Here is a 26,021-nt window from a genome sequence, read left to right as displayed (position 1 = left end):
CATAAAGCTAGTAAAAAAAATAGTAGTAAAAGGGCTTACGCCAATTGCTTTTTCCTTCCACAGCGGAATCTGCCACCTGGAATAAAACGAAGGAGAACAAAGATTACTCTGGCAGTAAATAAATATATGTTTCTAATATGTTCACATAGATTATATGGCATCTATTATATGGACCAAAATTAAACATAATAAAACTATAAAATGTTTTCCACCTCAAGAAAAGCAGGTTTGTTTATATATCTAAAGGTGTAAATTAAGTTGCGTTGTTCAGTGTCATAAGATGACACCATTTCCTCCCTGATGGCATTGCTGGTGTCACATAAGAGAGACTTTGTGCTTTAGACATCATATGTGAAGGTGCCCACACAGTATTGTAAATAGAACAAACCTGAACTGAATATAAACCCAAGATATAATTGTATGCATAGTAGCAATAACATACAGAACTTTGCTGGTGTCTCGTATTCTTATTTTCAGTTGAAGGAGTTAAATTTGAATTCTGAATTCTGCGCAGCAGCCATTTCAATGTGGCAAAATAAGCAGTTTATTCAACTCCCAACAAAAAAATTAAATAATCACCTTTTGAGCTATTAAAAGTCCTCTGTTATCAGAAACATTTGTTTAGTCACAGTGGCTTCTGTTATCCTTTGGAGAGAGCGGCAGCTGCATTCCACTGCAGTTCTGCTGCCTCATCTGAATACATAAATGGTGATGGAACACGGAGGCAGCAGATTTTGTTAAAATTTAATAGCACTGGCAATGCATTTCATGGGTCTCCGCCCACTTCCTCAGGCCAAATCAAGTGCCACGCTATTTTCAGAGCCAGGAACAGAGCGCCTTTTCTGGCTTTGAACATAGCGCGGCACTTGATTTGGCCTGCGGAAGTGGGCAGAGACCCACAAAACGCGTTGCCAGTGCTATTAAAGATTATTCATTTATTTATGAATTTGTCTTCATGAGAGGTAAACCGCCTCAAATCTTATTTATTTTATAGATTTTAATTCATGTTGTTATCTTTTGGGCACCTTTTCATCCAGTTTGTGCATTTAATACCCCCCTCCCCCGTCTCAGGGTGGAGGATACTCTTGGACCCCATCTACAGTTCCATAGGACCCTTTTTTCCTTGGCTGACCAGACCCCGAGTGGAGTCAGGTTTATTCATCTCCACCTGCCTGCAGTGGTTGGTTGCCCCACTGCAATCTCCTCTTGTGAGTACCCTCTGTATACTATTTCTTATTTCACCTTCTGAGTGTGACGTACTGCACCATTTGGGCTCCTTTGTTTCTGTGTTTTTCTTAATTTTGGGTGACAGCTCCCCTCCCCTCCCCTCCTCCTTTTATCTTCTATGGGATGGTTTATACATATCAGTTTTATCGTGTCTCTTTCTTCCTGAATTGCATTGGACTTCATTCATGCATCGGATTGCGTTGTCCTTCATCCAGTGAGAGGCATTCCTTTGGTCTTATCGTGTCTCTTTCTTCCTGAATTGCATTGGACTGCATTCATGCATTGGATTGAGTTGTCCTTCATCCAGTGAGCGGCATGCCTTTGGTCTAAAGTGGCAGAGGACCTAGTGGCCAAGCCACACCCTGAGGAAGGCCATTGGCCGAAACATGTCGGTGGGAGGAGCTACATGAGGCCGGCCTCACCCATCACCTCGATCCTCTGGCTGCTCCGAGTGTGATCCCCGCTGGTGCGTTGATGCACAGACACATGCGGGTAGATCTATCATACTAACCACCACCACCTGCCCTTATCCACGGGATTACGCTGCGCTGTGGAAAGCCCCGGAAGAGAGGTATCGTATACCACTGGGGACTTGATACAATAAGAGAGACGGTGATCCCATAAGCTGAGCTCCTGTGTCAAACGGACTCTTGCTATCATGCATGCAACGCTTGTCTAACGATATGCTGAAGCTACTAACTGACTGTCTAACGCTGCGCTGAGGCGACCAACTGCTGCTTTTCTTAGTTTATCAACTTGGGCTGCTTTGCTGTACATTTGAAAGCTGAATCTGATTGTGGCAAAAGCTGGACTGCATTCATTGTGCATAGTAGTACTAACTGCTGGCCAAATCTGCAATATCACTAACCAGTAACTGTCTAGCAACTCTGGGATAGTGTGCTGTCACATTGGGTCTTTAACCACTTGAGGACCCACCCTTTACCCCCCCTTAACGACCAGCGCTGTTGTAGCTGATCTGTGCTGGGTGGGCTCTGCAGCCCCCAGCACAGATCAGCGTGCAGGCAGAGCGACCAGATCGCCCCCCTTTTTTCCCCACTAGGGGGATGATGTGCTGGGGGGTCTGATCGCTCCTGCCTGCGGGTGTTGCGGGGGGGGGGCACCTCAAAGCCCCCCTCCGCGCCGAAATCCTCCCCCTCCCTCTCCTACCTGGCCCCCCCTGGAGATCCGGGCTGCACATGACGCTATCCGTCCTGTGCAGCCAGTGACGGGACGTCCCCTGTCACATGGCGGCGATCCCTGGCCGCTGATTGGCCGGGGATCGCCGATCTGCCTTACGGCGCTGCTGCGCAGCAGCGCCGTACAAATGTAAACAAAGCGGATTATTTCCGCTTGTGTTTACATTTAACCTGCGAGCCGCCATCGGTGGCCCGCAGGCTATTCACGGAGCCCCCCGCCGTGAATTGACAGGAAGCAGCCGCTCGCACGAGCGGCTGCTTCCTGCAGCTGCCACTTTGCCGACGCGCGTTATGAGTGCGCGGTCGGCAAGTGGTTAAAAGCCTGGTCTGTCAAAGCAAACAGGGGTTTTCAATTAGCACGTGCAAATTGTTTAGAGGCCGATTATTTCTACAATACATGCATGAGTCCTTGTGGAATGAATGGCATGGGTGTGTGAATGGAGCGGAACTGAGGTGAGTTGGGGGTATTGCTGTGGAATCTCTGGTGCTCTTAAAGTGTTTTTAATGGTTTTTTTATATGTAGTGGAAGCTCTACACAGTTACTGATTGCTCTATTTCACAATAAAGTATATAATTTTTGATATTGGCAAAGTGAGGCCTGTGCGAACTTTTTTCTGTGGTTGCAAATATAAGGACCTAGTGGCCTAGGATCAAGCTGTGGAGATGTACATGCATCCATACAATTTGATGTGGCACTGCTCAGGCATAGTGTGAACCAAGCCTAAGGCTGGCCATACACTGGTGGATGTGGCTAAAAGATAGATCCTTCTAACATCATAATCTGATCAGAAAGGGATCTATCTGATGAATCCCACCACACACTGCACATAGATTTTCAATAGATTCCAGCATAAAATCTGCTGAAAATCTATTTAACCACAGCGTTGCACTTTTAAATGCAGTGTATCGCTAAGGGCCATTTATCTACTGCTGCTTCCAACCCATAGCCAATTAATATTTTCCATCTGGCACGATCAACCAATTCAATCGAAAATCGATCAATCAGTCGATACGGCCAGCATGTTGAGGCATCGATTTCTAGCAGATTTAATCACATGATTAAATTGGTGGGATGTTGACAGTAAAAATCAACTAGTGTATAGCCAGCTTAAAGGACAACTGAACTGAAAGGGATATGGAGGCTGCCATATTTCTTTTTAAAGGACAACTGAGGGTGAGTGGGTTATGGAGGCCGCAATATTTATTTACTTTTAAGCAATACCAGTTGCCTGGCAGTCTGTCTGATCCTCTGCCTCTAATAATTTTAGTCATAGACCCAGGGCCGGATATGTACTTTTTACCGCCCAAGGCCCACTGTCACAAGCCACCCCCTCCCCCAATGGGGGACTAAGTATGTTCATGACCTCCCAGTATAGGTAGCCAGATCCTGTTCACCCATTTAGTATAGGTAGACAGGTGCTCTTCCCCCCCCCCCCTAACCAGTCTAGGCAGTCAGATGCTGCCCCCCCCCCCTTTAGTACAGGTAGCCAAATGCTGCCCCCCCAGTATAGGTAGCCTGATGCTGTCCCCTTTGCCCCCCCCCCCATTACTATTGGTAGTTAGATGCTGAGCCCCCTCCCCTTAGTATAGGTAGCCTGATGCCGTCCCCCCTTTTAGTATAGGTGTCCAAATTCTGTACCCCCCTTAGTATAAGAGCCTGATGTTGACTCCTGTAGCCCTCTGATTACTATAGTCAGATGCTGTCCTCCCTTGCCCCCCCCCCCAAGTAGCCAAAATACTGCCCCCCCCCAGTATAAGTAGTCAGATACTGAGCCCCTCCCCTTTAGTATAGGCAGTCAGATGCTGTCCCGTGTCAACTCCCCCAGCAGAGCAGGAGCCGGTGCAGATGTCCTTTATTATCCTCTCCCCCTTCCACACACACACACAAACACACACACACACAACGAGCGGGAGCAGAGCCACTCAACTCTCACCAGGCTTCCAGCACCGAAGCTTCCTATGACCCTGCTCTGTCAGCCGCCGCCGTGCATCGCTCTCTCCTACTGGCATCTCTCTCTTACATGTGACGGTGAGTCACATGCAGGGGAATCGCCAGCAGGAGAGAGCGATGCACGGCGGCAGCTGACAGAGCAGGGTCATAGGAAGCTTCGGTGCTGGAAGTCTAGTGATAGGTGAGTGGCTCTGCTCCCACTCTCAGGGTTAATATAGTGGGGAGATCAGTTGGTTGGCGGCGGCGGTGGCTGAGCTGCTTCTTCCGTCTCAGGAAGCTGCTCAGCGCTGCTGAGGTTTCTGAAGAGAGCCTGGATGCAGCCTACTGCTGGCTGCTGCAGGCTCACTGTAGTCAGTGAAGGGGTGGCTGAGGACTTTGCCGAGCGGAGCAGTTCTCGGAGCTGGTGACAAGTGCCGTCAACTTGTCACCTCTCGCCGTCACCGCCCTTCAGATGCTGATAGATTCCGTCGCCCTAGGCACGGGCTTTGGTGGCCTTCCCCCAAATCCGGCCCTGCATAGACCCTGAACAAGCATGGAGCAGATCAGGTGTTTCTGACATTATTGTCAGATCTGACAAGATTAGCTGCATGCTTGTTTCAGGTGTGTGATTCAGACATTACTGCAGCCAAATAGATCAGCAGGACTGCCAGACAACAGGTATTGTTTAAAAGGAAATACATATGGCAGCCTCCATATACTTCTCACTTCAGTTGTCATTTAAACAATGCAGAATGCCTGGCTGTCCTGCTGATGCTCTACCTCTAATGTTTTTAATCATAGACCCTGAACAAGCATGCAAGTCAGATGTTTGACTTAAAGAGAGTTCAAGGTGGGCTCAAAAAAAAAATGGACCCTGATCCAGGGGGCAGAGTGGATCAGTTAGCCACAAAAAACGCAGCACCCCGCTGCTCCTGTGGGCCACAATGGCCCACTTTCACTTTTGTGACTTGTAGGTCACGTCACAACGCTGCACGGAGAGACTATGTGTCTCTCGCAGTGTGGAGGGGCGTGGCCAGGGAGAGAGAGCTGCCCAATGGCAGCTCTGGAAACCCTGTAGGAACACCCCTAGTGGGCGTTTTGAACAGGATATCCCTCTCCCTGTGTTTACCTCTGAGATAGTGACAAATATTGTCGCTAATCTCAGGGGGCTATAGCGCAGCAGGGGTGGGGGGCAGAGAGCGGTGGTGTGGGGACACAGAGGCATGTCATGGGGCAGAGACCATGCCTCTGTGTCCCATCTGCCCCATCTACCCACCTCGGGTTCCTTTTTAACCACTTAAGGACCGGGGCTGCTTTCCCAGATCTGTGCTGCGTGGGCTCTCCAGCCCGCAGCACAGATCAAGATTGAGGCAGGGCGATCAGACTTCCCCACTTTTTTCCCCACTAGAGGGATGTCCGCCGCTCTGTGTGGCCGAGCGGGGGGGGGGGGGGGGGGGCTCCTCAAAGCCCCCCTCCGCAGCGATTCCCAGCCTCCGTGTCCTTCCCTCCCTCCCCTCCTTCCTATGGGATCACCGTCCTGTGCTGCTTCTCCTTTACGGCGCTGCTGCGCAGCAGCACTGTATGATGTAAACACAGGGGATTTCTTCCCCGCGTGTTTACATTTAGCCTGCGAGCCGCGATCGGAGGCTCGCAGGCTGTTCACGGAGACACCCTCTGTGAACTGACATGGAACGTTTCCATGGAAACACCACTTCGACCTGCTGACGCCTATCGGCGTTAGGCGGTCGTTAAGTGGTTAAGTTTGTCTGCATTTGCCACATGCTTGTTTCAGGTGTATGATTCAGACGCTACTGGTGCATAAAAGATCAGCAGAAAGCCAGGCAAATAAGTAAATAAATGGCAGCCTCCATATCCCTCTCAGGTCAATTGTCCTTTAATAGTACCTCACTTGCAGTGATGTACTTTATTTACAAATAATAGTATGGTAACGGGGTACTGTAGGCCTGTCATGGTGGTGTCCTTCTACACTGATAAAAATACATTACAGTGTTTCCTTGTCACAGCTTCCATTGTGCAGATATGCAAATAATAAGGCATTTGTGCCCAATGACTGGACATACATAAAACAGCCGCTGTGCATTTGTGTGAACCTGTACCCATTCTATCATATTCCTCATTAAAGCAGTAGTATGATTTTCAGCCCAAGAGGTCAGAACATTTTTACAGGATCTTCTCAAAAAATTAGCATATTGTGATAAAGTTCATTATTTTCTGTAATGTTCTGATAAACATTAGACTTTCATATATTTTAGATTCATTACACACAACTGAAGTAGTTCAAGCCTTTTATTGTTTTAATATTGATGATTTTGGCATACAGCTCATGAAAACCCAAATTTCCTATCTCAAAAAATTTGCATATTTCATCCGACCAATAAAAGAAAAGTGTTTTTAAAACAAAAAAAGTCAACCTTCAAATAATTGTGTTCAGTTATGCACTCAATACTTGGTCGGGAATCCTTTTGCAGAAATGACTGCTTCAATGCAGTGTGGCATGGAGGCAATCAGCCTGTGGCACTGCTCAGGTGTTATGGAGGCCCAAGATGCTTCGATAGCGGCCTTAAGCTCATCCAGAGTGTTGGGTCTTGCGTCTCTCAACTTTCTCTTCACAATATCCCACAGATTGTCTATGGGGTTCAGGTCAGGGGAGTTGGCAGGCCAATTGAGCACAGTAATGCCATGGTCAGTAAACCATTTACCAGTGGTTTTGGCACTGTGAGCAGGTGCCAGGTCATGCTGAAAAATAAAATTTTCATCTCCATAAAGCTTTTCAGCAGATGGAAGCATGAACCCACTTTTGAACCAGAAACAGCGGCAGAAGCGCCTGACCTGGGCTACAGAGAAGCAGCACTGGACTGTTGCTCAGTGGTCCAAAGTACTTTTTTCGGATGAAAGCAACTTTTACATGTCATTCGGAAATCAAGGTGCCAGAGTCTGGAGGAAGACTGGGGAGAGGGACATGCCAAAATGCCTGAAGTCCAGTGTCAAGTACTCACAGTCAGTGATGGTCTGAGGTGTCATGTCAGCTGCTGGTGTTGGTCCACTGTGTTATCAAGGGCAGGGTCAATACAGCTAGCTATTAGCAGATTTTGGAGCACTTCAAGCTTCTATCTGCTGAAAAGCTTTATGGAGATGAAGATTTAATTTTTCAGCATAACCTGGCACCTGCTCACAGTGCCAAAACCACTGGTAAATGGTTTACTGACCATGGTATTACTGTGCTCAATTGGCCTGCCAACTCTCCTGACCTGAATCCCATAGAGAATCTGTGGGATATTGTGAAGAGAAAGTTGAGAGACGCAAGACCCAACACTCTGGATGAGCTTAAGGCTGCTATCGAAGCATCCTGGGCCTCCATAACACCTGAGCAGTGCCACAGGCTGACTGCCTCCATGCCACGCCGCATTGAAGCAGTCATTTCTGCAAAAGGATTCCCGACCAAGTATTGAGTGCATAACTGAACATAATTATTTGAAGGCTGACTTTTTTTGTTTTAAAAACACTTTTCTTTTATTGGTCGGATGAAATATGCAAATTTTTTGAGATAGGAAATTTGGGTTTTCATGAGCTGTATGCCAAAATCATCAATATTAAAACAATAAAAGGCTTGAACTACTTCAGTTGTGTGTATTTGAATCTAAAATATATGAAAGTCTAATGTTTATCAGAACATTACAGAAAATAATGAACTTTATCACAATATGCTAATTTTTTGATAAGATCCTGTATATCTATTTATGTAATGTTTTTTCCTCCTCTGTATTGTTTACACACAGGCATGATGCTTACCATACGGCATTATGCAATATGTAGAAGAATAATACTCTGTAATGTGCTGCAGAAAATGTGTCAGTGCTACATAAAGGTAACTGCACAACATTTATGTTAAAGAAGAATACTTAAAAAGAAAGAAAACAGACATTGGGCCCAATCCAATTCACTTTTCCTCCTAGGTCAGTAGTTCCAACACAACACCCAAAACAATTACCAAAATGCACGCTTGCCATTTTACACATTGTCCCCTGTGGTCTCCTCCGTCCCCCTTTGTGCCCCCGTTTGTCCCCTGTGTCCACCTTTGCCCCTGGTGTGTCCTTCTCCATCCTCCTTTACGACCCCTTGTGTCCTTGTTTGTCCCGTGTCCTCCTCTGTCCCCATTTGTGTCCCTGTGTGTCCTCCTTTTTCCCCATGTCCTCCTTCGTGCCCCCATTTGTATGCTGTGTTTCTTCCTGCCTCCCTTTATCCCCTTTGTTCCTTTGTGTGCCCCTGTATTCCCATTTGTCCCTTGTGTCCTCCTCCGCTCCAGCAGTGAAAGCTGATTGTGTGTCTCACCTGATCCTGGGAGCCGGCGGCGATCATAGAGCATTCCTCTCTCTCACTCTTCCCCCTAGCGCTGGTCGCGTGTAATGACGCCAGGGAAAGAGGGAGGGAGAAGGGAAGCCACTGATCACCACGGGCACCTTTGGATTAGGTGAAAGCCGCAATTGGCTGGAGAAATAGAATATGGACATGTGACTTGGAGGTCAGCCGCAGCACCCCTGGGAAGTGCTCATGGAGCACCAGGGTGCCGTGGCACTCAGTTTGAGAACCTCTGTTCTAGGTGATATTTTCACATCTTATCAATAAAATGCCCTTTAAGCCAACAGCAAGCAAGAAAATACTCAGAATAATTTTGACAGTACTTTTCAACCTACGTTTTTGGTACTTTTTTAATTGCAGAGTACTGAAAAGTTATTTTAAACTAAAATTTACAAGAAAAAGTGAATTGGATCGGTGCCATTATGTGATGTGTAAATAATATTTTGGGAATTGTGCATAGTAAAGAAGGGTTTGGGTGATGTAGTGCTGCAGTGTATGCCAGAGTCCATCTAATATTAGAATGTCCCCTGACAACGGCGGAATGCCGAAACAATTGGAGACTGGGCACTTATCCTGACTAGCAGATGTGTTGGAAGGTGTGCTGATATGCACACATTCACCTTGTTTTATGTGAAGGGTCTCTGTCAAAAGGGCCCACAATGTGAGTATTGCACTCAAAGTTTTTAGTATCTGCCTTAATAAAATGTATGTTTAGTGCTTATAAACCACCTGATATTGGTTTACTTCATTTTGGTGGTGGTCCCAATGTATATTGATTTTGTTGTCTGAGCACTGAGTGACTGCAGACAAGACTACCTAGAGACATATTACCAGGCAGCTCGTATCTAGCACTGAGGAATATTTGACATCATTTTGGAATGTATTACATCACACAGACCAGTGGATGCAGATCAATAGACATGTACAATGGACCTGTGCTTTTCTACGGGTCTGTTCACATACATCTTTTTCACCAGATATGGGAATGTCCATTATGACACAGCAACGGATGTTCCTGATCTGTGAAATAATTATATCAGATATGCTGCAATATCACACATATCAAGTTGGGTAAGATCTCCTCTCAAACAAGGATTACCAACACCGGTGCCTCACAGAGCAGCGTCCTGTCCCAGATCCTGTTTTCCATCCACACCAATAACTGCAGATCCACAGCAGACTCGGTCAAGGTCATCAAGTTTGCTGACGACACCAGCATCGTTGGTCTTGTCACCATGGACGACGAACAGGCCTATCATCAGCAGGCTGACATAATCTGTCTATGGTGCAAGGAAAATAGGCTGGTCTTCAACACAGCCAAAATTGCAGCAATGATGATAGACTTCAGAAAGCATGCCCTCACCCCACCTCCAATCTTCATTGATGGCACTGAGGTTGAAAAGGTATCCTGCATCCACCTCCTAGGAACCCACATCTCCAGCAACCTGAGCTGGAAGGCTCATACTGCCACCATCCAGAGGAAAGCACAACAAAGACTTTTCTTTCTTCATTTGAAATGGCCCAGGAGCTTCTGTCAAACTTTTATGCTGCCACCATAGAATCTGTCATCTGCCCATCCATACTGGTATGGTATGCTGGCTCCTCAAACAGTGACAGATACAAACTACAGAGGGTCATCAGGTCAGCGGAGAGAATAATCGGGAAACCCCTCCCTCCAGTCGACCACATTTACTACTCCAGACTGTGATCCAAAGCACAGAGGATTGCAAATGATCCCTCACATTCAGGTCACCGCTTCTTTAGCCGGCTTCCATCTGGGAGGGGGCTTTGAGCCATTTCCACCAGGACAACTAGGCATAGGAACTCTTTCTTCCCCTCCACTGTCAACCTCTTGAACTCTATACAGTGCCCAGGTCTATAGCGAATGCTCCTGATAGATTGGTGGTCTTGATCAGCTGCTGTTTATATGTACCAGTCCCCAGTGACACACTCTGGTGAAAGCTGTTTTTTTTAATTGCATTGACAAATGCTACTAATTATGGTTTGTTTGTATGGCTACTTGCCAAACCCCATTTCGGGCATGGCTCAGTCGTGCTTGGTGAATAAACTTGATTCTGATTACATTTTCATGATCACATGATAGGTACAGTGCATCTGGTAGGCTGCTAGTTCCTGCTGCTCCACCATAGTGTAATCCGACCCTTATTCATGTGTTTTATACAATATTTCATGGGAATAGTTGCAAAGACTCCGATAATGAACCCAGAGATAAATATCTTCATTCCTGAGAGTTTGGTTCAGGAAGTCTACCATCATAGTGAGTGAAATGGCCAGCATTATTATTTAGTACTTATAATTTATACCTCTGGGTCAATCCTAATCCCAGGTCTGTGAGCATGGAGTAAACAAGGATCCTTATCTCAGCTATCAACCTCTAACCCCATTTAGATGTTCTGTTTGAATTAAGGCATCTTAATGACATGTATTTATGCTTGAAAAAAATATCTGTTTTCCCTTTTGATGTTGCATGTATAATACCTCTGGGTCAATCCTAATCCCAGGTCTGTGAGCATGGAGTAAACAAGGATCCTTATCTCAGCTAACAACCTCTAAACCCATTTTGATGTTCTGTTTGAATTAAGGCATCTTAATGACATGTATTTATGCTTGAAAAAAATATCTGTTTTCCCTTTTGTTGTTGCGTGTATATAGCTGTCTGTACCACCAGCTTGCAAGCAAACAGGATTGAAGTCCGACGAAGGCTGCAAGGCCGAAAGCTTGCTTATTTTTATTCATTTTTAGTTAGCCAATAAATGGTATCATCCTGATTTAAAACTTCTTGTTGTTAGTACTTATAAAGCACTGATCTCTTCGGCAGCACTTTTATACAGTATATAGACATGTCACTAACGGTCCCTTTGAGGGGTTCACAGTCTAATCCCTACCATATTGATACAGTAGCAAGAAAAAGTATGTAAACCCTTTGGAATTTTATGGATTTCTGCACAAGTTGGTTAGAATTCCAAATGGCTCATGTATTTTTTCTTGCTACTGTATATCCATCATAGTCTAGGGACAATTTGGAGGGGAGTAATTAACTTATCTGTATGTTTTCTGGTTGTAGGAGGAAACCGGAGTGTCCGGAGGAAACCCACCTAGACATAGGGAAACATACAAACTCCATGCAATGCAATGTTAGTGAGTGCTCTGGAACAAGTTTGGGCAAGCCTGTATGACTCACTTCGAGGAAGATATAAATAAGGTGAAAATGTACATACAGTATGCCACCTGGAAGATACTTACTGAATATGATTAGCATACCGATCACAAACGCTACAGCTGCGAAAATGAGGCCACCCTTTCTGATAGCCTCGTAATCTAGAAACATGGTGAGAACAATATCACCAATTAAAATACAGAAGAGCATTACAGTTATAATAGCGCTCACACCATGCACATCAATAGCTACCAAATCAGCTTATTGTAATTACGCATTTCCTCCATACAAACAGCATTTATTATTTTATCTCAATGATAATAACATGGAAGATGCCATATTTATTTCCTTTTAAGCAATACCAGTTACCTGGCTATCCTGCTGACCGCCTGCCTCTAATACTTTTAGCCATAGACCCTGAATAAGCATGCAGCAGATCAGGTGTTTCTGACACTATTGTCAGATCTGACAAGATTAGCTGCATCCTTGTTTCTGGTGTTATCGAGACACTACTGCAGCCAAATAGTTCAACAGGGCTACCAGGCAAGTAGTATTCCTTTAAATGAAATAAACATGGCAGCCTCCATATACCTCTCAGTTCAGTTGTCCTTTAAAGTGGGTTCAATGATCAGCTCTCAAAATAACTGCTGCCCCTAGTAAGTAAAATTGTGTCTGTACTGCAGGCAGGAGCTTTCAACACTCAGTAAACTTATTTGCATAAAACTGGGATAATTATTTGCACTTTATTGACCATCCCTAGTCAGAACACTTATGGTATGATGTATGGTATCTATTGCACTTTTAAACCTTGACACTTAATTATAAGTTATTATAATAATTTTTCATAACATACACTGAGATGTCTGGTAGACTTTCTGCTGTAAAACGTCAGAGGACATAATTTAGATGTGATCTGGGTTTATTGCCCTATATTTCTACACTTTCTGCCATACACAGATCTCTTGTGGTTTTACATCAGACAGGTGAAACTAAAGGCAATCCAGTGGAACCTAGAAATCATTACTGAAAACTTTGATAAAACAGACCCAGCAAAGGTTAACGGCCATGTCTTGCCATTTACAGATACTTTTACCTATCATGGCCAAACTATCCTACAACATGATGGAAAGTAACATGATTCTGCAAGTAAGCAAAGGGAATCAGGAGATGTTTGCTATGGGCAATGTTTAGAGATCAGTATAATGTTGTGTGCTGTGTTTTGTCAACACAAAGAGTGTTTGTACTTGCAACTGACTGGAAGTGACCTTGTCAATCATTTTTTTTTCATGCTGGAAATCTGAAAAGGACTATAGGATGTTTTCAGATTGTAGAGCTCTCACCTGCTGAATCTCAGTAAGTATTGCATGGCTCCCTTCATAAAGTAAAGACAATGGGGCCCGCATGCAATTCACTTTTTCATCTGAGTTTTCTCCTAAGTGATATTTTAACACTTTATCAATAAAATGCCTTTTAGACCACCCGCGAGCAAGAAAATACTGAACATAACTTTGATAGTACTCTTTCACCAACTTTTGGGTATTTTTTCAATTGTAAAATGCTGAAAAGTTATTTTAAAGAGCATATGAAAATGATGTCCTAGGAGATAACTCAGGAGAAAAAGTTAATTGCATATGGGCCTAGGTGTGCTTTGGACAAGCAGAAATGGTAGAAATGCAGCCAGCAATATTGCCCACCAGTGGACAAGGAAGGAAACTCAGGACAGGTTAGTATATAATTCAGTACTCACTAGGCCAGAGAGTACACTTTTTTCCTTGAAACTCAAGAGAGAAATAATCTGTTTCTCATTCAGAGATGAGTTGCCCTACTGGCTGGAGAGAGTGTTTAAAGCAAACCTGTTCTAAACTTTAATTTACAGTGGGTTGTAAAAGTATTTGGCCCCCTTAAAGTTTTCCACATTTTGTCATATTACTGCCACAAACATGAATCAATTTTATTGGAATTCCACATGAAAGACCAACACAAAGTGGTGTACACGTGAGAAGTGGAACGAAAATCATACATGATTCCAAACATTTTTTTTTACAAATAAATAACTGCAAAGTGGGGTGTGCATAATTATTCGGCCCCCTTTGATCTGAGTGCAGTCAGTTGCCTATAGACATTGCCTGATGAGTGCTAATGACTAAATAGAGTGCACCTGTGTGTAATCTAATGTCAGTACACATACAGCTGCTCTGTGAGGGCCTCAGAGGTTGTCTAAGAGAATATTGGGAGCAACAACACCGTGAAGTCCAAAGAACACACAAGACAGGTCAAGGATCAAGTTATTGAGAAATTCAAAGCAGGCTTAGGCTACAAAAAGATTTCCAAAGCCTTGAACATCCCACGGAGCACTGTTCAAGCGATCATTCAGAAATGGAAGGAGTATGGCACAACTGTAAACCTACCAAGACAAGGCTAAACATCTAAACTCAAAGGCCGAACAAGGAGAGCGCTGATCAGGAATGCAGTCAAGAGGCCCATGGTGACTCTGGATGAGCTGCAGAGATCTACAGCTCAGGTGGGAGACTCTGTCCATAGGACAACTATTAGTCATGCACTGTACAAAGTTGGCCTTTATGGAAGAGTGGCAAGAAGAAAGGCATTGCTAATAGAAAGCATAAGAAGTCCCGTTTGCAGTTTGCCACAAGCCATGTGGGGGACACAGCAACCATGTGGAAGAAGGTGCTCTGGTCAGATGAGACCAAAATGGAACTTTTTGGCCAAAATGCAAAACGCTATGTGTGGCGGAAAACTAACACTGCACATCACTCTGAACACACCATCCCCACTGTCAAATATGGTGGTGGCAGCATCATGCTCGGGGGGAGCATCTCTTCAGCAGGGACAGGGAAGCTGGTCAGAGTTGATGGGAAGATGGATGGAGCCAAATACAGGGCAATCTTGGAAGAAAACCTCTTGGAGACAGCAAAAGACTTGAGACTGGGACGAAGGTTCACCTTCCAGCAGGACAATGACCCTAAACATAAAGCCAGGGCAACAATGGAATGGTTTAAAACAAAACATATCTATGTGTTAGAATGGCCCAGTCAAAGTCCAGATCTAAATCCAATCGAGAATCTGTGGCAAGATCTGAAAACTGCTGTTCACAAACGCTGTCCATCTAATCTGACTGAGCTGGAGCTGTTTTGCAAAGAAGAATGGGCAAGGATTTCAGTCTCTAGATGTGCAAAGCTGGTAGAGACATACCCTAAAAGACTGGCAGCTGTAATTGCAGCAAAAGGTGGTTCTACAAAGTTTTGACTCAGGGGACCGAATAATTACGCACTCCCCACTTTGCAGTTATTTATTTGTAAAAAATGTTTGGAATCATGTATGATTTTCGATCCACTTCTCACATGTACACCACTTTGTATTGGTCTTTCACGTGGAATTCCAATAAAATTGATGCATGTTTGTGGCAGTAATGTGACAAAATGTGGAAAACTTAAAGGGGGCCGAATACTTTTGCAACCCACCGTATGTGTTTATTGATTGTTTACCTGGCCTGCCTCTTGAACTCATAGAGAACCATGTGATCAGTTTGGTCCGGTAATAGATATGTAAGTCTCTAATTTTCTAGTCATGATCATGTGCTAAAGCAGGATGTAACCACAGCAAAACAGAGTTTTACAAATCTTATCAGCTGATCAAACAAATCACATGCTGCTCCATGAGTTCTCCTAGACATAACCATCGCTATCTGCCACCTTCTGCCAGTAGAGGTTAGACAAGATTTCAGCAGAAATCTTCTGTGATATTGCGGCTGCTACTTTGTGCTGCTGAATGCAGTACAGAGCTGTGCAAATGCAGCTCCCATGCTGCTCCTGGTCTCAGCTCTCCCATGATCCAATCAGTGACTGAGCAAATACTAGGCTTGACCAATCAATATTCAACCAATGAAACTTATTGGATATTGGTGCACTCCCCTAATGGACACAGCCCTAGTCTCTGCCAGTAGGTATGCCACACTTTTCTTAATGTCACATAAAAACCTTACATTAAAATAAAAGACACAAGCTTTAAAAGTGTACTTCCTAAATGTTAGTCCAATATATACAGGTGAAACTCAAAAAATTTGAATATCATGCAAAAGTCCATTTATGTCAGTAATTCAACTTAAAAGGGGAAACTAATATATGAAATAGGAACCCTTTGCAGGTGTTTTGGATGAATTAGCTGATTAGAGTCTGACACTTTGAGACTAGAATATTTAACCTTTTCACAATATTCTAATGGTCTGAGATTTTGATTTTGGGGTTATCAGAAGCTGTAAGCCATAATAATCAGAATTATAACCAATAAAGGCTTGAAATATCCTGCTTTGCACGTAATGAGTCTTTTTCATATATTAGTTTCACCATTTACGTTGAATTACTGAAATAAATCAACTTTTGCACGATATTCAAATTTTTGGAGTTTCACCTGTATCTGTCCAGTTTATTCTGGCAAAGAATGGTCAACAGTATTCCAAACCACAATGTTGCAGTCAGTCTTCCAGGTTTCCCGACAACTGCCTAAAACCTCAGAAAAGAAATAGTGAGAATGTTCATAGTGCAGGCTGCTGTAACACAACCAAGGGACCTCCACCGCTTAGATTAAAGCAAACCAAACTTTTTTTAATTCAAAATATTTAGTTGCACCACTCTGACACATACAAAGATAAATAAACACTCCTTTAAGCCTATGAGCATTTCAGTGCATGCTTTTCACCCTTCCCTTTTCATAACTAGGGTTATACAGGTGGCAGCCATTACTTCTGAGCTTAGTAGGAGGTTTTAGATCATGGGTGTGTTTGTCATCAGCTACCCTCCCTCACAGGGGCGTCGTCTATGTGAAATCTCACACAAACTGACCTTCCCTGTGACATCATCAGTAGCAGCCTGTGTTTTGTTTTTATCTCCTCCCCACCAGTCTGCCAGATTCTGTCCCAGCAATATGAAAGGAAGGGAGGGGTTCCTTCAATAAATGTAAAATATTTTATATTTGTCATCGTGCAGCTGAAAAAAAGGCTGCTATTTATTGTTATAATTTAGAAAATAGATTTTATTTCTGAAATCTTGTATTTTTAATTTGGGTCCACTTTAAGCTCTGTGTAGACAATGGGATCACCTGTTTTTTACCCTTGTGCACCCGCCACCTGCAGGAAACGTGCTCACTTTCTGTCGTAGCTGCCCTGACCAACAGACAGCACCACTACCATGAAGTCAATACCACTGGCATCAGCTCTCATCAGTTTTCAACCAATATTTTTCTATAAGATTCAACTGATTCTAAATGTCATCGTTTTAATAGATTATCATTTGATTTATTTTTTTTATATCAAAGAGAATGTCATCTAATAAAATATTATAGACCTACATAAAAAAAAAACATTTCTGCCTCTAAAGGTTCAGCTTAAACCACTTGAGGACCGCGGTCTTAAACCCCCCTAGTGACCAGGCCATTTTTTACAAAATAGGCCACTGCAGATTTAAAGAGGCCGCAATAGCAGCATAGGGGGCGATATTGTGGCTGGGAACGCGAAGAATCACTCGCATTCCCATGCCTGTCGGGTCCTGATGGCGAAACCGGAAGTGGTCGCCGGCGGGGACGGGAGGATCAGAGAGACACGGCGAGGGCACCGATTAGCTGCAGGGGGCCGAGGGAAGCCCCAGGTGAGTAAAACTCATTTAGACTGTCTAACAGTCTCCTAGCGGCGATCGCTGCTGGGAGGCTAATGATGGAGTGGACCTCCGTCATTCAAGCGGGGTTGCTCGTGCATCGGCGCGTGCGATCCCCTGCAATCTCAGTCCCTAGGACTTGGTCCTGGGGCAGCTCCGCTCACGCCAATCAGCGTGGAGCGGACGTTAAGCAGTTAAACTATTGCAATAGATTATTTGCTCAGTATGCTGAATGTATAGTGATATCCAGATTCTCAGGGATTTATATACAGATGATCCCACAAGAGGTTAACGGAGATATTCAGAGGATCAACAAGCTATATGTAAATTCTTAGTACCACTAGATGGTGCCTTTCTCTTGCCTTTAGGGCTTTTGTCGGATAGTCTCTTGTGTGTTGCAAAACAGCCTATAAAGAATGCACTTCAAAACTCAAAATCACCAAATCATACAAAGTAATATTCACCTAACCACAGTGAATCCACTCACTATATTCTCATAAGCAGATGACTGTATAACTTCCATGCATATGCAGCAGAAGAGACGTAGCAAAGCAGCATAGCAACAGGAGGAGCAAAGTATATCAACTGTTCATTTCTAATCAACACATTGGCCTCAATTCACTAAGCATTACAGCATTCAATAAAGCAGAAAACAGCTGATTTTACCGATCACCTTGCCAAATGGCAATAAACCTATTACCGAACTGGAAAGTAAAATGACAGACTAGTGAGGTAAATTATCAACTTGTGCGGTAAGTACCTCAAGAAATTGCAAATCACAAAGATTAAAGCATTCGGAAAATCACGTAAAAGTGTTCGGTATTTACCTCCAGCTCTGACCAGATGGTAGCTCACTGTGAGAGAACGCGGAAAAGCCACAGTGTGTGCTGCTAAGGAGGCGGCTGATTCCGCGTCCAATGCGGCTGTTTGCACGCGGAAGCGTGCGTCTGGTAACAGGGCAGAAAGCGGAAAAGCCGCTGCATATAACAACAGTAAGGCGGCTGGTTCCGCGTCCAGCGCAGAGGTTTGCACGCGGCAGCGTGTGTCTGGTGTGGCTGAATCTGTTAGTGCACACAGGCTTAGGAATGAGAGGCAGTACTCTTATACTGGGCAAGGAGAGATCAGCTGATCACGCCGATCAGCTGACTCCAGAACAGCTTACTATTGGTTGATCAATTAGTGGTGGTGCTGGAGAGCACTACTCCATATATAGTTACTGCTGGCCAGTCTCAAGTTGTCTGCCGTTGCGAACACTTCGTGGAAGCACTCAAATCTTAGTCAGATCCAACAGTGTGTTTGAGCCAGATTACTTGTACTGTTATTCTGTTTATGCTTAGACTAGTTCCAGGGTGTAGAGACCACAGACCTCACACCCAGACTAAGGAACTTGTGTTATCCATCTGTTATACTTCAGACTAGTTCCAGGGTGTAGAGACCACGGACCTCACACCCAGACTAGGGAACTTGTGTTATCCATCTGTTATACTTCAGACTAGTTCCAGGGTGTAGAGACCACGGACCTCACACCCAGACTAAGGAACTTGTGTTATCCATCTGTTATACTTCAGACTAGTTCCAGGGTGTAGAGACCACGGACCTCACACCCAGACTAGGGAACGTGCGTTATCTATCTGTTATTCATCAGATTAGTTCCAGGGTGTAGAGACCAAGGACCTCACACCCAGACTAGGCATTGTTGATATCAGTTATGACTTACTGCTTTACTGACTATCCCTTTGATCTCTGATTCGGTACCTCGCATATCTGATATTCCGTTGCCAGACCCTGCTTGCCTTGGATACCGAATCAGCCTTCTGTCTTTGTACTTTATCTGTCCGTGTGTGGCCGACCAGGCGTGCCCGACCTCGAGAGTTATCTCTCCTCTTAAGAGATGGTCTCCAGATCAGATAGTGACATCCACCTTCAGGTGTCACTCAATCTCTGGTCCTTCCTATCTCCAGTCTGACTCCACCCCTTGGAGAGTCTCAGGCTGCTGGAAGGTTCCTGTGCGCTCAAGAGCAGTATTCCTTTACTGCCTATGATCACCTGCTCTGCAGGTGCATTACTCAAAGTACTACTGTTACACCAAACACTCACATACCTATAGGTGTCCAGAGGTTAGCCATATATCTGCATTCTTGGTGATACTGCAGATCACCAATAATCAGATCCTCTCTGCGTGCTGACACCAATCTTACACTCACACTCTCCATGTGGTAACATTGACAGATGTAGCAGACAGCCAATAGGGAGAGCTTCAAAGCCAATAGGGAGAGCTACAAAGCCCTGCTTCTCACTCCATTTGATCCGATACTCTGGAGGGTGGGAGCAGCAGAGAAGGAGACATTTAAAAAGGATTATCTGTATCTACATTTAAAAGGCTTTACAGTAGATGTGCATATCTATATACTAGTGTACAGAAGAGCTCCCTCTAGTAACACATCTAAAGGAATGTCGGGGATGACCTGGACAGGTAAAACCCAGACTCTTGCACGCCACCTGTGGGAAGACTCGCAACTTACTGAGCAAGGCTTAGTGAGTTCAAGCATTTTTTATAAAAGGGGGGGGGGGGGGGGTATATTACCGAACTTCTACCACGTTCAAGAAATCTTAAGGAATTTAGAACAAATTGTGTAAAATACTGAATGCGGTATATTATTGACCTAAATTATTTTACCGAACTGCCCTTAGTGAATTGAGGCCATTTAGATCTGTTAGTAAATAGCTTGTCCATATTTCAACTTCTCGGACTGCACACCTATCTTGCTTCAATGGCTGTGCAAGGTCTAGTCTGTGTGGCTAGCACAGACTTGATATAGACCAAAGGCAAAAAATGACCAGCACTTGCCGAATTGTTAAAAAGCAGATTATTTATTCACAAAAAATTGTGAACAAAATGTAGTCATGACATCCGGTCTTCCAGAATGTAATTATAGCTCAGTAGTAGTAGTAGCTCTTACAGTGGCTAAGGAGCTGTGGGCCCCGATGCGAGTTTTACAATGGGGCCCCCCAGGCACTCTATACATAACAATTGATACGGCGCACCAAAACCTGCCAATGGCAACTACAGTGTCAGAGGTGCAAGAAGGGGATGGAGAAGAGCTTGTTAATGTTTACCACTACTGAATGTATATATAGAAGTGATTATTATGAGCACAGGACCAATAGAGAACTAATACTGTAGTTGAGGGAGGGCCCTTCGGGGCCCCTCTGGCCCAAGGGCCCCGATGCGGTCGCTACCGCTGCACCCCCTATTGCTACGCCCCTGAGCTCTTAGCTGCATACAGATGCATGAAGTTCTCCTCAGGTATATTTTACGCGTCCAGTTAAAAATGGCGCCAGCCAAATAATGGCGCCTGGTAACGCACGATAATTTTTTTTAAACAATATTTATCGTTTTTACTAAAACGATATTTATCGTTTTAACGGAAAACGATATTCATCGTTTTAACGGAAAAAACTATATTTTTCGTTTTTGAGAGTAGAAAGTTCCTTTCCTAGATGTGTGTGTGTGTGTGTGTGTGTGTGTGTGTGTATATACATATATATGTGTGCGTGTGTATATGTGTGAGTGTGTGTTAATATATGTGTGTGTGTATATGTTTGCGTGTTTGTGCGTGTATATATGTGTGTGTGTATGTGTGTTAGTGTGTGTATATATATGTGTGTGTATATATGTGTGTGTGTGTGTGTGTGTGTGTGTATATATATATATATATATATATATATATATATATATATATATATATGTGTGTGTATATGTGTGTGTGTATGTGTATGTATATATGTGTGTGTGTGTGTATATATATATATATATATATATATATATATATATATATATATATATATATATATATATATATATATATATATATATATATATATATATATATATATATATATTATATATTATATAATATATATATATATATATATATATATATATATATATATATATATATATATATATATATATATATACACACACACACACATACACACACTGGGAGCAAAACCCATATTCAACACATTTCAAAATGATATTTATTGTTTTATGGCTTACATTTCAAAACAATATTTATCGTTATATGGAAGTCATGAAACGATAAATATCGTTTTTAGTGCGGCGCCATTTTTTAACTCATAGAACGATAAATATCGTTTTATAATGCAAATTCATGCGGCACCATTTTTACACTGTAGGCGCCATTTTTAACTGATCCCATATTTTACGCCTTCATTGCAGCCCAATTCTGCTCACAACGGACTGTCGCCATTTCGAACGGATCAACCGCTCTTTGTCAAGTGATAGCATGCTAAGAGGCAGAGTGAACACACCTTCCTGTCTGGTGGAGGTCATCCACCAGGGGAACAAGTAATATCTCCCCCCCCCTCCAAAAAAAAAAAAAACTAAAAAAAACCCTGGAATAACAACTCCGGTACAGTAATTTCACAATTTTACCAATCGCGATGAATGATGGGAAACACCTCTGAAGGCTGCCAAATGCTTTTCTGCTCGCTAGCAGAACATTATTTGAGCAAGGGGCTGCAGGGCGCCCTTGTGAACCAGCCCTTAAATGTTACAGTTTTTTTTTCGTTTTTTTATTAGATAAAGAAAGGGAAAAGAGAAACAGACCAAAGGAAGAAGGAAGAGCTACCTTCAGAGAAAGAGAAAAGTACCATATCCTCCAGCATATCAGAACATAATAAAAGTAAACCAAGAACTAATCATTTACTCACAATTGCTCTTAGGTACTGGCTGAAATAAGAAGGTAAGTGGTACCTAGTCATGCTTTGTACCATGGGCGTAGCAGTCACCCCTGCAACCCCTGCCATCGCAGGGGACCTGGAGACTTTGGGGGTCTCTCCTCCTCCCTCTCCCCAACTGCAAGTGCAGCTAATTAGCAAAAAAACGTCCCCATTTGCTAACAAAAACTATCCCTGCCACCTCCTCACGCCATGCAGAGTAGGCAGTAGCTGCGAAACGGCTGTTAGGCCGGGACTGCCACTCTTCACTCTGGTTTGTCTGTAATGCCTGCATGACGCAATAAATCCTTAATAGCAGTACCGGTGCTCCATTTTCAATTTCTTTAATCTCTTGATGGATTTATACTTCTGAAAGGTGAGCACGGCAACTAGAGGAGCGTGCACGTGGAGTCTGTGAACAGCCAGCATCTGGTGCCAACCCTATACATCTCTCTTAACAAATTGAATAGCAGGAGTGTATGTAATGTTTTCCTGCTTCCAGATGCCGTTTCACAGCAGAACACTCTCTGCTGCCAATCGCCAGCTCCTAGAGTTGAGCTGAAATTTTCGTAATTTCGCATTACTATAATTACGCATGCGAAATTTGCGATTATGATGCGAAATTAGCGTAGCGAAATTGCCATTAAAATCGTAATTGAAAATACCGTAAGCGTAATTTTCAACGCGAAATTTCGCGTTTCGTTCATGCCGTAATTTCGCATTAAACGCTACCGTAATTTCGCGTTAAACCGTAACGCTCCGTATAATATAAAAAAGCCGCCGACTTTAAGGGTTAATAGCAAAGCCCCCTTAAATGCTAAGAGCCTCAAATTTGGAGAATATATTAAGGAGATCAGGAGGAATAAGAGGAAAAAAATTTTTTTCAAAAAGACCTTATAGTTTTTGAGAAAATCGATGTTAAAGTTTCAAAGTAAAAATGTATACATTTAAAAACCCACCGACTTTAACGGTTAATAGCAAAGCCTGCTTAAAGTTTAGGAACACCAAATTCCTAGGGTATATTAAGGGGATCAGTGGGAATAAGAGGAAAAAATTTTTTTTCAAAAAGACCTTATAGTTTTTGAGAAAATCGATTTTTAAGTTTCAAGGGCAAAAATGTCTTTTAAATGCGGAAAATGTCAGTTTTTTTTGCACAGGTAACAATAGTGTATTATTTTCATAGATTCCCCCAAGTGGGAAGAGTTTTACTTACTTCGTTCTGAGTGTGGGAAATATTTAAAAAAAACGACGTGGGGTCCCCCCTCCCAGACCTCTTTAACCCCTTGTCCCCCATGCAGGCTGGGATAGCCAGAATGCGGAGCACCGGCCGCGTGGGGCTCCGCACCCTGACTATACCAGCCCGCATGGTCCATGGATTGGGGGGTCTCGGAAGGGGAGGGGCAGCCAAGCTTTCCCCTCCCCCTCCGAGCCCTTGTCCAATCCAAGGACAAGGGGCTCTTCTCCACCTCCGATGGGCGGTGGAGGTGGAGGCCGCGATTTCCTGGGTGGGGGGTTCATGGTGGAATCTGGGAGTCCCCTTTAAAAAGGGGTCCCCCAGATGCCCACCCCCCTCTCCCAGGAGAAATGAGTATAGAGGTACTTGTACCCCTTACCCATTTCCTTTAAGAGTTAAAAGTAAATAAACACACAAACACATAGAAAAAGTATTTTAATTGAACAAAAAACATAACCACGAAAAAAGTCCTTTAATATTCTTAATTAACCATTAATACTTACCTGTCCCTTTAATTAAATGATCCCACGCAATATCCTCGGAAATGTTCTATCAGTTACAATGTAACAAAGTTATTACAATGTAACAACTTTGTTACATTGTAACTACGCCGCACCCGACGTCACTCACCGCCGCCGCCGCCGCCGCCGCGTCTGTGCTGCAGGACCCGACAGAGCTCTGAGCTATAGCTCAGAGCTCTCGAAAGCATCTTTGTATTTGGGCTCCAAGGAGCCCCATTGGTCCTTAGCAGACCAATGGGGTTCCTTCTGATTTGAAGGAACCCCATTGGTCTGCTAAGGACCAATGGGGCTCCTTGGAGCCCAAATACAAAGATGCTTCTCAGAGCTCTGAGCTATATAGCTCAGAGCTCTGTCGGGTCCTTGCAGGACGCTAAGTCCCCGCAGCTCCCGCTGCCCTCCCCGCCTCTCCCACATGTCACCCACATGTCACCCACATGTGGGTGACATGTGGGTGACAGATGTGGGCGGGGTGGACAGCGGGAGCTGCGGGGACTTAGCGTCCTGCAAGGACCCGACAGAGCTCTGAGCTATATAGCTCAGAGCTCTGAGAAGCATCTTTGTATTTGGGCTCCAAGGAGCCCCATTGGTCCTTAGCAGACCAATGGGGTTCCTTCAAATCAGAAGGAACCCCATTGGTCTGCTAAGGACCAATGGGGCTCCTTGGAGCCCAAATACAAAGATGCTTTCGAGAGCTCTGAGCTATAGCTCAGAGCTCTGTCGGGTCCTGCAGCACAGACGCGGCGGCGGCGGCGGCGGTGAGTGACGTTGGGTGCGGCGTAGTTACAATGTAACAAAGTTGTTACATTGTAATAACTTTGTTACATTGTAACTGATAGAACATTTCCGAGGATATTGCGTGGGATCATTTATTTAAAGGGACAGGTAAGTATTAATGGTTAATTAAGAATATTAAAGGACTTTTTTCGTGGTTATGTTTTTTGTTCAATTAAAATACTTTTTCTATGTGTTTGTGTGTTTATTTACTTTTAACTCTTAAAGGAAATGGGTAAGGGGTACAAGTACCTCTATACTCATTTCTCCTGGGAGGGGGGGTGGGCATCTGGGGGACCCCTTTTTAAAGGGGACTCCCAGATTCCACCATGAACCCCCCACCCAGGAAATCGCGGCCTCCACCTCCACCGCCCATCGGAGGTGGAGAAGAGCCCCTTGTCCAATCCAAGATGCTTCTCAGAGCTCTGAGCTATATAGCTCAGAGCTCTGTCGGGTCCTTGCAGGACGCTAAGTCCCCGCAGCTCCCGCTGTCCACCCCGCCCACATCTGTCACCCACATGTCACCCACATGTGGGTGACATGTGGGTGACATGTGGGAGAGGCGGGGAGGGCAGCGGGAGCTGCGGGGACTTAGCGTCCTGCAAGGACCCGACAGAGCTCTGAGCTATATAGCTCAGAGCTCTGAGAAGCATCTTTGTATTTGGGCTCCAAGGAGCCCCATTGGTCCTTAGCAGACCAATGGGGTTCCTTCAAATCAGAAGGAACCCCATTGGTCTGCTAAGGACCAATGGGGCTCCTTGGAGCCCAAATACAAAGATGCTTTCGAGAGCTCTGAGCTATAGCTCAGAGCTCTGTCGGGTCCTGCAGCACAGACGCGGCGGCGGCGGCGGTGAGTGACGTCGGGTGCGGCGTAGTTACAATGTAACAAAGTTGTTACATTGTAATAACTTTGTTACATTGTAACTGATAGAACATTTCCGAGGATATTGCGTGGGATCATTTAATTAAAGGGACAGGTAAGTATTAATGGTTAATTAAGAATATTAAAGGACTTTTTTCGTGGTTATGTTTTTTGTTCAATTAAAATACTTTTTCTATGTGTTTGTGTGTTTATTTACTTTTAACTCTTAAAGGAAATGGGTAAGGGGTACAAGTACCTCTATACTCATTTCTCCTGGGAGAGGGGGGTGGGCATCTGGGGGACCCCTTTTTAAAGG

General features: G+C 44.1%; 1 protein-coding gene across 1 annotated transcript in view; it reads right to left on the bottom strand.

Moving 5' to 3' along the window:
* The window catches only part of FXYD6 (FXYD domain containing ion transport regulator 6), a 232,128-nt gene that overhangs the window by 4,427 nt on the left and 201,680 nt on the right, over nt 1-26,021 (bottom strand). The window contains exons 10-11 of the mRNA XM_068242193.1: nt 11,995-12,069; nt 40-76 (exon numbers count right to left, since the gene is read on the bottom strand). Coding sequence (XP_068098294.1) covers nt 40-76; nt 11,995-12,069 — 112 coding nt within the window. The remainder of the gene's footprint in view (nt 1-39; nt 77-11,994; nt 12,070-26,021) is intronic.

This window comes from Hyperolius riggenbachi, chromosome 6, assembly GCF_040937935.1.
Source record: "Hyperolius riggenbachi isolate aHypRig1 chromosome 6, aHypRig1.pri, whole genome shotgun sequence".
Classification (NCBI taxonomy): domain Eukaryota; kingdom Metazoa; phylum Chordata; class Amphibia; order Anura; family Hyperoliidae; genus Hyperolius; species Hyperolius riggenbachi.
The sequence above is the reverse complement of the archived record's forward strand: the minus strand, read 5'-3'. Positions and strand labels throughout refer to the sequence as shown.